The sequence below is a fragment of the Pteropus alecto genome, unplaced genomic scaffold, assembly GCF_000325575.1.
Source record: "Pteropus alecto unplaced genomic scaffold, ASM32557v1 scaffold78, whole genome shotgun sequence".
Lineage (NCBI taxonomy): Eukaryota > Metazoa > Chordata > Mammalia > Chiroptera > Pteropodidae > Pteropus > Pteropus alecto.
In genome coordinates this window covers 15,168,906-15,182,673 of record NW_006443124.1, presented here as the reverse complement: position 1 = coordinate 15,182,673, position 13,768 = coordinate 15,168,906, and the positions used below count along the sequence as shown (strand labels likewise).

At 38.6% G+C, this 13,768-nt stretch overlaps 2 protein-coding genes across 4 annotated transcripts in view; both read left to right on the top strand.

The window, feature by feature from the left end:
• Window positions 1-1,927, top strand: part of CLK4 (CDC like kinase 4) — a 19,976-nt gene extending 18,049 nt beyond the window's left edge. For all 3 annotated transcript variants that reach the window (XM_006923225.3, XM_015598140.2, XM_006923226.3), the window contains exons 11-13: window positions 34-113; window positions 787-877; window positions 968-1,927. In XM_006923225.3, the coding sequence (XP_006923287.1) occupies window positions 34-113; window positions 787-877; window positions 968-1,108 (312 nt within the window). In that variant the 3' untranslated portion in view covers window positions 1,109-1,927. The remainder of the gene's footprint in view (window positions 1-33; window positions 114-786; window positions 878-967) is intronic.
• Window positions 1,928-13,355: 11,428 nt separating this feature from the next.
• Window positions 13,356-13,768, top strand: part of COL23A1 (collagen type XXIII alpha 1 chain) — a 284,627-nt gene continuing 284,214 nt past the window's right edge. Inside the window, 1 exon segment of the mRNA XM_025040611.1 lies at window positions 13,356-13,768. This exon segment is cut by the window's right edge and continues 1 nt beyond it. Within this exon segment, the coding sequence (XP_024896379.1) occupies window positions 13,599-13,768 (170 nt within the window). The 5' untranslated portion in view covers window positions 13,356-13,598.

Here is a 13,768-nt window from a genome sequence, read left to right as displayed (position 1 = left end):
AAGTACTGAATTTCTTTTTCCTTTGTTTTTCAGACTCATGATAGTAAAGAGCACCTGGCAATGATGGAACGAATATTAGGGCCCATACCAACACACATGATTCAGAAAACAAGGTATACTTTAGGATTAATGCCCTTTGTTGAAATAGTTCGTATTCAAACTATAGAAATTTTTTTTATAAAGTCAAGTGTTTAAAAAGTAATGTAGTATTTACCTATGATTTAGTAAACAAAAGTGATGGTGTTTACTCTGAAGTTAACCTTTGCATAAATGTTTTCTTAAGTTGATGTAAAAATAATAAGAGTAGTAAGAAGAGCTTGATTTTGGAGTCATATTAATTTAAGTTGGAATTCCATACTGTTGCTAACCAGCTGTATATCCTTGGACAAGACACTGTAGTGGTTTTCAAACACAGCTGCCCCTCAGAAGTCACCCCAAGGATTGTTTAAAGATTTCCAGCCCCATTCCACATATAGGGAAATCAGAATTTATGGGAATGGATCCAGGAGCCTCTGTTTTTAAAGCTGGCGTTGTTCCCTGTATGGTATTTGGGAAGAATTTAGATGGGTTACTAAAACATTGGACAGAGCAAAATAAGGAAGTTTTTTTGTTTGTTTGTTTTTGTTTTTTAAGGAAGATATTCTATAAGCTGATATATAAGTATTTCTGAGATTTTAAAAAATCGTGCGCATAGAGACGTTTATGCTTCCATCTGTCCCAGTAGGTGCAGGGTAAACATGTGAATCTTTTGTTATTTTTACTTATCCAGATAACTTTTTCTTGTAGAAAACGGAAGTATTTTCACCATAACCAGCTAGATTGGGATGAACATAGTTCTGCTGGTAGATATGTTAGGAGACGCTGCAAACCATTAAAGGTAAAAGAAAAAAAGATTTTAAGGTTTAAAACATTTTTTTAACTTTTTAAATACCATTCTTAATTAAAAACATTCCCCTCCCCTGTCCAGGAATTTATGCTTTGTCATGATGAAGAACATGAGAAATTGTTTGACCTGGTTCGAAGAATGCTAGAATATGATCCAGTGAAAAGAATTACCTTAGATGAAGCATTGCAGCATCCTTTCTTTGACTTATTAAAAAAGAAATGAAATGGAAATCAGTGGTCTTACTGTATACTTCTCTAGAAGAGATTACTTAAGACTGTGTCAGTCAACTCTAAATAAACATTCTAATATTTTTGTAAACATTAAATTATTTTGTACAGTTAAGTGTAAATACTGTATATTTTGTATCATAATTGTTAACTATAGTCTTGATAATGAAATGTAAATTTAATTTTTCTTTTTGAAATTAATTACAATTTTTAAATACCTTTGGAATATCCTTTGTGTCCAGTGATAAATGTGATTGATCGCTTGTCTTTTGTACATGGAGGTTGACTATTTGAAGTGATTTTTTTTGAGTAAAAGGAAATCTCAACTACTTTATTCTTACTGAATATTCTTTATATACCTCAAATTCAGAACTTTTCTTAACTTTAAAAGTTTTTTTTCTGGAATCGTTGAACAAGTAATAAGTATTATTAACTATGTAGGCAGGCATTGGAAACCAGAACCCTTAGGAAATGTTTACTTTTGAGATTACATTAAATTTTAAGTATTTGTGTTCTCTCTTGTCAGGTGATATATCGGTAGTAAATAGCATTCATGAAAAGGCATCCAGTTTGTCTCTCATACGACAGGTTGTTTAATAAAACCACATACACACTTCATTTAAGATTAAAGTCTAATTAGAAAGTCAGCTTGAAAAGTTCTGTTTTCTAAGAGCTATTTAGTGAGTCACAAACATGGAAATAGGAATTCTGATGACTGAGGTTCTAGTTTTTAATGCCAAATCTTGAGTCTTGAAAATGTCTTGTACCTGTTTCCTTATCAAATGGAGTAAATAAATATTTAACTCTCAGCCTATGAGAATTAAGGTTATTTTTAAGCAATTTATACTTATGTTCATCTTTATTGGAAAAAAGAATAATTTGATTGGAAAATACTTTGGGAAGGAACCTCTGCAGAAATTTCCAGACCCAAATTGGTTGTCTAACATGGTGAACTTTTTGTTTGCTTCTAGGTATTTTTTATTGCTAATCTGTTTTTACATCAAGAACTATATGTCTGTGTATTTTAAACATAAAATGCATGGAATTTTCTTGTATGACCGCTAGCAAAACCAAGCTGGGTTCCCTACGTTATTCACAGGTGACATTTACCAGTATGGTAAGACCGTGGTCCTAAAATCGGCTAGGAATTTTAAGAAAGCAGGAATAAATTTTACCACAGAATCACTGCATAAATTATGCTTTGGCCTCTGATGCTGTCTACATAAAATGAATGTGTCTACTGAATAGTTGCACTGTATTATATGGGGTAACGGTTTTTTTTAAGGAGTATGCTAATGTCAGGAAATAAGAAAGAAAAATGCCCGTATTATTTCTTACTAAAAAGTTAATGATTGCTAAACCCTTTCTGAAAAGTGTTTACATTCTTCACAGAGGGAATTTGCTAATTCTTAGGCGTAATTTGTGGAATTTTAGAAATTAAAGAGAATTTTGATAACTTAGGCAGATCAGAAATGTCCAGTGGTTCAGATGGTACCTCTGGGATCATTACGTGTCTACTGCCAGCCTTCCTCCCCGTTGTCGTCGAGCTCTTAGGCTCCTACTCTTAGTGGCCTTTTTCCTTGTGCTTCTGAACTCATTTTCTGAACGTGCCAAGTTTTTACTTGACAGTTCTGGGAGCTTCAGCTTACTAACGGGAAAAGTTTAGAATGGCCGGTGTATAAATACGGGTTGTTTGTAATTAGGTATTTTTCTTACTAATTTGACAACCTCATAGTTTTTTACTATTTGTAGAAATTCCATTGAAGTCATTTTTTTTTTATTGAGGTCTAAATGACATAATTGTTTCAGGTGTACAACATAATGATTTGGGATTTGTATATATGCCAGATGGCCACCACAATAAGTCTAGTTAACATCTATCACCACACATAGTTGATTTTTTACTTATGATGAGAACTTTTAAGATCTCAGAAACTTTCAAATATATAATACAGTAGTATTAACTAAAGTTGCCATGCTGTACATTACATCCCCCTGATTTATAACTGGAACTTTGTACCTCCTGAGCCTGTTCACCCCCCACACCCAGCCTTTCTCAACCACCAATCTGATCTCTGTATCTATGAGCTTGGGGTTTTTTTTGTTTAGATTCTGCATGTAAGTGAGATCATAATGGTACTTGTCTCTCTGCCTTACTTCACTCAGCATAATGCCCTTAGGGTCCATCCATGTTGTCATTAAGTGTCAAGATTTCATTCTTTTTTTTATAGCTGAATAATATTGTATTCTGTGTATGTGTACCACATTTTCTTCATCCATTGTTGGACACAGGTTGTTTCCATATCTTGGCTATTGTCAATAATGCTGCAATGAACATGGTCTTTTCAAGTGAGTGTTTTTGTTTTCTTCGGATAAATACCCAGAAGAGGAGTTGCTGGGTCATATGGTATTTCTATTTTTAATTTTTCAAAGAACCTCCATACTGTTTTTCATAGTGGCTGCACCTATTTTCATTCCCACCAGCAGTGCACCATAGTTTCCTTTTCTCCACACCTTCGCCAACACTTGTTGTGTTTTTCATAATAGCCACACTAAAAAAGTGTGAGGTGATATCTTGCTGTGGTTTTGATTTCACTTCCCTGATCGTCAGTGATGTTGAGTATCTTTTCATATGTATGCTTGTCCTCGGAAAAATGTCTATTCACATTTTCCCAGTTTTTGATTGGATTTTTTTTTTTTTTTTAGCTATTGAGTTGTATGAGATTTTAAAATACATTTTGGGTATTAACCCTTTATCAGATTATTTGCAAATATTTTCTCCCATTCAGTAAGTTGCCTTCTCATTTTGTTGATGACTTCCCTTGCTATGGCAGAAGCTTTTTAGTTTGATGTGGTCCCACTTATTATTTTTGCTTTCGTTGCTTTTGATTTTGGTGTCAGATCCCTGCCAAGACCAATGTCAAGGAGCTTACTGCAAATGTTCCTGGGAGTTTTATGGTTTCAGGTCTTACATTCAAATCTTTAATTCATTTTGAAAAGCTTGGGTTTTATGAGGCATTTTTAAACGTGCAGTTAAATAGATTATTTCCAGTAACCAGTCAACGTTTTCTGCTGCCGCTTATTTTTTCGAGTTCTTTTTCATTTATTCATTTATCAAAATTTTTATAGTAAATGAATGAAATCGACACCAATTAGTTGACAGTAGCAAACTACCTTTTGAAGTTTTTACTAATAAAATTGAAAACTATTCATCTTGAGTAATCTTGAAGGACTACATGCTAGAGAAATTGGAAATGACCGAGTCACAAAATTGTGGCTGAATGGTGACAAACTCACGTTTCTTAGATTGTAGCAGTGTGCTTTTCTGATAATATATACCTCATTGAGTCAAAAACTTTATTTGGTTCTTTTTCACAGTTCTGTGAAATGGCTTGGGATGAAATGGAAAGTGATGGTTAATAGAAAGTTACATTGCTTAGATTCCATTTATTTGCATTTTTCTTTACTCCAGTAGTTGATAAATAGTTTCAACCATCAAAATGGTTAAAATGGTATGGTCATTTGAAAACATTCTAAGGTAGGCAGATGCAAGTATTTAAAGCTTATCTTGACATCCTGGAATAAAGAAATTATCAGGTGGCGTGGGTTTTTAACTACTTTCCAGTTTGAAATTTTTGATTCCCACAAAATTTGGTACAAGTGAAATATTTCAAACACCAGCACTTCTTAATAAGCTATATTTTCAAATATGGTCAGAAGAATTCATTATGAATCATAATAGTGTCAGTAATTACTGGCCGAGTAGACTGCACGTTTGCAAATAGGTAATAGAAACAAATTGTAATTCTTCGAAGAGTTGATCAATGTTTTTATGAAGTAGCTATCTCCAGCTAAATCCTAATGCTAAGTTTTTTTGGTTAACTGGTTTTTATTTCGTTATATATATTTTTAGATGGAACGTTAAGTTCAAAAGCCAGGTTAATTTTACAACTCAGTCAATCCAGCCTTTTGAAATATTAAAAGAGAGGTGATCTTAGTGTGAATATGCTTAATTCGAGTCACTTAGGAAAATTGGCTACTTCTATATTTGTGATTAATTTTCAAAATATAATGCAAAAATAGAAGAATGAACCTCTAAATAGATAGCCCAGCTTCAAAAATTAAAAACATTTTTCAAATTTTGTTTCATCTGTTCCTCATTTTCCTATTATATTCAAATGCAAATGCCAGATATTATATCATTTCACCCATATTTCTGTATATCTTTTAACATGAGTTTTTTAAAATATATAAAATCATAATGCCATTATCATACCCAACAATAATTTTCTTATCTGATACTGAGTCTATAAAGTTTCATGATTGTCTAAAGAAGAAAATGTCACTTCATAGTTGCTTTTGTTTGAATCATGACCCAGTCAGGATCCATACATTGCTATGTCTCAGGTCTCTTAATCACTTAATGCATCTTTTTTTCCACCATTCTATTTCTTTGCTGATGAAACTGGGTCATTTATCTTTAGAGAATTTCCCACATTGAGTATTTCATCAGAGTGGTGATATCTGTTTCTTTGGTCCCCATTTATCGTGTAAACTAATCAGTAATGAGGGAAAGTATTTTATAGAATTTCTTCTAAAAAATAAAAATGAATGTTGAAATACATTCTTCTACTTTTGCAACTCTTAATGAAATAATGGATCCAGGCACCAGTCATCAGTGAACAGTAAAGCCATTGGGCGAAAAATTAATGGAGGACTTTATAATGGAGGAGTGAGGCTGATAATGTCAGACCTCAGTCAGTATTCGATGTGAACCTCAAGATTGACACCCAGCCGATGTGCCTGTCATCGTCACATAATGTAGGAAACACACAGCACCTTGGAGGTATTGTCTTTAAAAAAATTGAACCTGAATTTAATTTAGGTTGAAATCGTAATGTGAAGAAGCATCCAGCCCTTTTTTGTGCATCTCTTAACCTATCAGTTAATTCCCTGATAGTCATGCATTTAAAGAGCTCAGGCTTACCGGTGTGGTTCCAACTCTAGTCCCAGGTCTTTGTGTTTGGAGGAGTAAATTACTGTACTTTCTTCAAATTACTTAGGGGGAATATCTGTTACAGTGATTAAAATCAAGCAGATTACCTGGTGTTCAGTAGTCCCACTAGTAAATAGTAGCTACTTTGCTTTCTAAAATGCTTTAACCCAGAAGACTTGTTTATTATTTTCCCAATAATGTTAATTGTTCCTCTTTATGACACAAGGAATTACTAAACTATCAAGAATTTTATTTTTGACCCCCAACATTGTTTTTTTTTATGACATTTCACTGAAACTGGAAGGGGGAATCGAATTTTTAGAGAAATTGATTTTTTACCAATCAATATCTACTGTTCAGATACATTTTCTTATATTCACTCTTATTTTGGTTTTGGTTTGGTTTTAACTTACAATTCTGGGGAAATATCTACATAATTAAAAGACTGAGACATTTAATTACGAATACTTGAAACCACCCTGAACATCCTTTGAGGCAGGCACCTCATAGGCCTAGTTCTTTCAGATAACTGCTAACGGCAGTTACATGTAATGAGATGAATTAAAGATTAATGGTAGATTTGTGGGAGTTCCTAGTGACTTGAAATGTTTTCCATTATAAATATAAATGGAAGTTGAGTTTTTAACTTAGAGCTGGTTCTTTTAAAAGCTGCTGGATTTACTCTTAACTAAAGGCAACATGGGCAGGTATAGTTTTGAGAATGAATGAAAACAACAGGTCTAAATGGTATTTAGAGTATGTCGTTGATCGAGGAGTTTAAAAGATTTTGCTGTTTTTTATATTTTTCAAATCAGAAACATTTAAACTATTTTGTGTGTCCTCACAAAAGTTGCACAGGTGAGAATAATGTGGTTTGTGTGAAGTTGGATTCAGACCTGGGACTGCCCCATTGAGTTGGACAAGTTATTCTCTGTAGTCTCTTCATCTATCTGTAGGTTGGTATACTAACACCTACCTTCTGAAGAGGTGTGAGGACTGGATGAAATAATTTACATAAAGTGCTAGTGTATAGTAGCTATTATTTTCACTTAATTTATTCCTTATATTCTTGATTTATACAATATTCTACAGTCTGCAAATCATATTCCTATACTTTGGTTTTAGTCATCTAGAAACCATATGAAATGAGCACGAATAGATATAGTCTCATTTTAATGTTAGCATAGTACATCTTTTCTCACCCTTTAAATTTTGTCTATATTTAAAGTTTTATGTAGGAAATAAATATAGTTGGGTCTTGCTTTTTATCTTATTTGACAAACTTTGCCTTTGGATTGTGTGTTTAGATCATTTATATTTAATGTGATTGTTGATATGATTGAATTTAGATTTACTATCTATTTTTTGTTTGTACCTTTTGTTCTTCCCATTTTCCTCTTTTTTTTTGCCTTATTTTGGATTGAGTATTTTTTCACAATTATACTTTATATCTTTTGGTGGTTTATTAGCTATAACTGTGTGTGTGTGTGTGTGTGTGTGTGTGTGTGTGTGTAGCAGTTGCTTTAGAATCTGTAGTACCCATTTTTTGTCACTGTGTGCCTTTAAGATATATTTTACTTCTTTACATATAGTGAAAGACTCTTATAATAGTATACTACCATTTTCTCCCCTCCTGGGCCTTATAGTATTGTCATACATTTTTACTCAACCAGATGTTAAAACCCCACCATACATTGTTATTTTTACTTTAAACCATCAGTTATCTTTTTAAAAGATTTAACTAATTCTCATATTTACTAGCATAGTTACCATTTCCAGTTCTCTTCAATCCCTTATATAAATCCACATTTCCCATCTGGTTTGTTTTTTTCTGCTTGAATTATAGTTGACCCTTGAACAATGTGGGAGTTGGGGTGCCGACTGCCTGCACAGCAGAAAATCTCCATGTAACTTAAGTCAGCCCTTCACATACACAGACTCCCAACCATGGAGCTGACCCCTGAACAACATGGGTTTGAACTGTGCAGATCAATTGAAAAAAAGAGCATGTAAGTGGACCTCTGCAGTTCAAGGTCAAGTGTACTTCCATTAACATTCCTTTTTATTGTAGTCTGCCAGAGATGAATTCTCATCTTTTGTACGTTTGAGAGTACTTACTTAGCCTTTGTTTTTGAAAGATGTTTTGACTGTGTATAGAATTCTAGATTGCTTACCTTCTGGGTTGCATTTTTCCCAACAAAAAGTCTGCTGTTATGTTTGTTCCTCTACACATGTCTTTTTCTCCCATTGCTTTTTTAAGTTTTTTTCTTTACCAGTCCTTTTAAGCAGTTAGATTATGATGTCCCTTGTCTGATTGTCTTCATGTTTCTTATGCTTGGGTTTCCCTTCGGACTCCAGTTACTCATGTGAAATTATCCCACTGCTCATCGATATTCTGTTCCTTTGTTTCAATTGTTTTCCATTTGTTTCATTTGGATAGTTTCTGTTGCTATATTTTTAAATTCATTAATCTGCTGCAGTGTGTAATCTGCCTTTAAACCCATCCAGTGTATTTTTTTATCTCAAAGACTCATTTTTCAATATCCAGAATTTTGTTTTAGGTCTTTTAAAAAATTTCTGTCTCTACATAACATGTTTAATCTTTCCTCTTAGTTCCATGAACATATGAAATACAATGATAATTTAATATCCTTGTCTGTTTTTCATCTCTTGTTTCTGGATTGCTTTTTCTTATATTATGGGTCATATATTTTTTGCTGCTTTAAATGTCTGGTAATTTTACCTTGTGTTTTACCTTGTGGGATACTGGGTATTTTTATATCCCTATATACTTGAGCTTTATTATGGGGCGTGATTAAATTACTTGAATTGGTTTGCTCTTTTCAGATTTTGGTTTTAAGCTTGTTGGACAGGACCAGAGCTGCATTTAGTCTAGGGCTGGTTCTTCCCTACTCCTTAGGCAAAGGCTTTTGAGTACTGTGCTCTTTACACCTGAAACACCCTCTTGGGGTTCAGATTTTTCTTTAATTGCTCCCCTGTGGTCCTGGTGTGATTTTTGATATGAATAGTCCCCGGAAATATGGTAAAATCAAGCCCTATCAGTTAACAAAGACCTGAGTAAGGAAGAATCCTGAAATGGGAAAAGAAATGTCAGAAAAGGAGAAACAAGTCTGCTACAGAAAATACACAAGTGCATAGCAGAGTATGTAAGCCCCTTGTTTCCAGCTTTGAACCACCATCACTGCTGTTTCGGCTGGTTTTTTATGTCCTCTGAATCACTACATTTTCCATGCTGGCTGGTCGGAAGAACTATCCCAGGCCTTAGGTGCTTTTATCGCATACGTGATGACTTCAGGTGAAGCATTCTCTCTACAGTTCTCTCCACTCCTCTCCCCTGTAATTCTGACTGCCTTGGCTTTCCTGGACTTGTGGCTTTTTTCACCTCAGGGCGAGGAGGCTCTGCCTGGGTCCCCCTCCCTGCACTGTGGCCTGGAGAAACCTCTCCAGAGAGTAAGCTGGGGAATCCTTGGACTCACTTCATATTTCGCATTTCCCAAGGATCACTGCTTTTCATCGCCTAATGTCCAATGTCTCGTAAACTACCATTTCACACAGTTTGTCTGGTGTTCTAGTTGTTTCAGGTAGAGTAAATCTAGTTCCTGTCAGTAGCTCCGTTTTACAAACTAGGAAGCTGGGAGACTGAAATAGCAAGTAGCTGTGAGCTTCTGGTGGAGCCAGGACTGGAATGAAGGCATTATGCGTCAAGACCTCATGTGTTTCCCACTGTATCACACTGCCTTTTCTATGTAACAATTTTCTCAGTTAATTGAAGCCTATTTCCTTTAAGCCTTATAGCTTAATTTAGACCATTTTTGCTAGAAATAAAAAAAAAAATGATTAAGTACTCCTGCCTTCTTAAACAGAGCATTTCGAGCATATACCTTTACATTAACATTAGTTATTTTTTTGCAGTGGTTGTCAACCCTATTTGACCCAAACAATCCCTTTATAAAATATTTCTTAATGTACTTTTTATCCTGAAGAGTCTGAGCCCTTGTTAACCATCAGATGGGGCTCTGCACACTGCTGTTCACAGTGACAGTGGAGCAGGGAGTGTCACAAGGTTTTTTGCATAGTTCTTCCTGCCCCCGCTGTAAAAAGCAGCCCTACCTACTGATCGGGGTCACTTATCCCTGCCAGGATGGTGACTCTTTGACTTTAGATCCCTGTACACAGAATTCAAACTGCCCTGGGTGGAAGCCATAGTGTGTAGTTGACTGGACCCTTGCTGTGTGCCCTGGCAAGCGTGTAACCCCTTTGAGAACTAGGACCTCCAACTCTGCTCACAGTTGGGACAGTAAGAATGAAGTCCCTCAGTGGGTCATGGAGAGTGATGTTGTAGTTGACTGGACCCTTGCTGTGTGCCCTGGCAAATGTGTAACCCCTGTGAGAACTGGGACCTCCAACTCTGCTCACAGTTGGGACAGTAAGCACAAGTCCGTCAGTGGGTCATGGAGAGTGATGGTAAATTGGACTGCTCTTCTACCACTTTGTTGCTGGACCCATATGTTACTGGGAACAGCATCATACAGAGGTCTCTGGTTTAATGCATATACCACATCCTGACAGATGGCACCGCAGCTGTTTAGAGTATAGCCAGCCTCTGAGTACTTGGTGCTTTACCTGTGCCTTCAAAAGGCATTTTTGGTATTCTGTGAGGCTGGCTGCTTCTGGCTGCTGCAGGATGTAACAGCTAGCAAATTCCATGGACATGGGCTCACTCCCACAGCTCCTTCGCTGTGAAGTGAGTCCCCTAGCCCATTGCTATGTTGTATGGGATTCCATAACCGTGGATCGGGCAACCTGTAAGGATAGTGGCTCTGCAGAGAGAAAGGACAAACCCATGCTCAGAATAAGCTATCCATCCCTGTGAGGGACAAACCACTGGCCTTTCAGGATGAAGAGAGCCCAAAGTAGTTGATTTGCCACCAAATGGCTTGTTGGTCACTCTGATTAGTGCTGTTGCTGACAGGCGAGCCATTCAGAGGCAGCAGTCACTAGATGGGTATTGGTAAGTGCTACGAGTGTGATAGGTGATGTGGGTTTCTCCCCCATTTCAGATCTGTCCTCTATCCCCCCAACCCCTCAACCCCTCACTCTGCTCTCAGCTGGGTTTGGTCAGTGCAAAGCCCCAGGAGATCAGAGAGCCAAGATTTTAAAGAGGTGGTGTCCCTCAGCCAAAGGCCACACCCCTGAGTATGTGGAGCAGACTTAGAGCTCTGAGCAGTCACAGGGTTCCCACGACACTTTCCTCCCCTCATTCCTTCAGCTAGGCATGGCGATGGCTTCCCACTGTTGATACCCCAGGGTGCTTCGTCAGCACCTTCTACTAGTTTCTCTTAACCTGCCCCTTTGTGAAGAGTCTCTACATTCAGACTGTCTTGAATCTGAGGATGTCGTCTGTTCCTTCCAGGACTCCAGGTGACACAAGACTGGATTTTCTTCCTTGCCTTTTAAAATCAGTTGTAGATAGCAAACATTTTCATCTTTCTTCAATTCATTCGACAAATATTTATCGAGCACCTGCTGTGTGCCAGTTACTCTTGTGTTCTTTGAGAAAACAGTGGTGAAGAAGACAAAGGGGATACAGTTAACAAACAAGTCACTTCAAATAGTGATAAATGTCCTGATCTCCCGAGTAATCCTGAAGGGGACTCAGGTGTAGCCACATTAGATTGGGCAGTCTGGGAAGGTCTTTTGCAGGCGGTGAGATTTGAGGACCTGGGGACTTTGAACTGAGGATAAGAAGCTTGTTCAAAGATCTGAGAGCAGAGTATTCCAGATAGTGAAGTAGTAGGCAAGAGCAAAGGCTAATGAGCTTGGCTTATTTGTTATACAGAAGCTTCTGGAACATAGTGAGCGTAGTGCAGTAACATTAACAAAAATAAGTGATGGGTGATTTACCTCTGTAGTAAGAATGGAGTGCTAACTTGTACAATGGCGTTGGCCTTTTTTCAGAGTAGACAGTCCAGTTTCTCTTGCAACTATTTTTCATATTGTTAGGTATACACTAGATTATAACACGGGCACCAAGACCTATCTCTATAACCACCTAAACGTAACCCTAATTTACCTAAAGTCACAGCTACAAAGTTGTATAGGCGAGATGCCAACCATGTTCCCTTGTATTCTGATCTCAGAGGTAATTTTTTTCTCCCAGTTAAAGGCATAAGAAGGAATGTCAGCTGGAGGGCCTCAACAGTTTTAAGAGAAGTAATCTATCCACAGAAATTAATTAAGAATACCCAGAGAGTGAGAGGGAAGATGGATATAACAGGTCTTTTCCTCAAAAACAGTTGTGGAGTTGCCCAGATTACAAAGATCTAAGCTAGCAGTTTATTGTTTTGAGTATTAGAGGAGTTGGTCGGGATACTTGGGATCCATTTTTGGATATAAATACGCTGTGAGAGAGCAGAGAATCCCACCTGACTTGCAGACTATCTCCTCTTTCTTGAAAACACCATTAGGGTCACTTCCTTCTCCTTCAGGATTTCCTACCTTAACCCTGTGCTGTAAATTTTCAGCAAAATCACAAAATAGGTTGAATGTGCGGAGTGGATTATTGTTTTTGGCCAAGTTGTGTTTCCACAGAATTAAGCCATCAGCCCAACAAAAGTTGGAGTTGTTTTCCCCCATCCTTTCCATGTGTGATAGTCTCAATTTTCTCAAATGGGAACCCTCTCTAGGTCAAGAACAAGGACTTACAATTTGTTCCCAGCAGCACGTGTCTGGCAGATAATATATGGAGAGAATTAAGATTCTAAGAGGCATCTTTCTGCGTGACGCAAACAGCCCTAACGGTCTCTAAACGTGAGCGTGCAGAGATCGCTTTTGGCCACCAAGCGGCGCTAAGGCGCCACCTAGGATGGACTCGCTTCGTTTTCCAAGGGATTTGAAGTTTTGACCTTTTAAAAAATTGTCAGAAAGGTTAATTCACAAGTTTAGGGGAATGTTCGCCAAGCACGAATGATGTTCCAGCAATGCGCGGGCTGCACAAGGCGTCCTGAGTCTCTTGGCGCACCTCAGCCCTCTTGAGATCGCACTGGGAACTTGGGCAGGGGAATCGCAGAGGTGCGCACGGGAATGGGTGCAGCCCGGGGCAACTGAGGGCTGAGGTGCGCGCCGCGCAGGGTCCGCCAGGCGTGCGCGGGGGTTCCAAGGAACCAGCTCCCCTCCCGCCCCCGCCCCCTCGCGGCTTGGGGCAGACCAGGCCGCTCCTCCCCTGGGTGGGTCCCGGCTCCTTTTCTGGCAGGGTCTATTTGCATAGAGGAAACTGCCCAAAGTGGCCGTGGTGGAGGAGCTAGCGGCGGCGAAGGGGGCGTGCGCCGCGATCCGCTGCTTCCCGGAGGCCAAGCCCTGCGCGCGGCCGACCTCGTGCCACGGGCTCTCAGCCTGCTCCCCGCGCGTTCGGCCCGCGACCCCAGCTCTGCACCGCCCCCTCAGAGAGCTCACGCGCGAAGAGCGCGCCATGAGCCCGGGCGAGCGCAACGGTGGCGAAGCGCGGAAAGGCCGTCCGGCTGGCGGCGGCGGGGGGCGCCCGGCGACAGCGGCTGGGGCCTGGGCGGTGAGCGCGCTGTGCCTGCTGCTCTCCGTGGGCTCTGCAGCCGCCTGCCTGCTGCTGGGCGCCCAGGCGGCCGC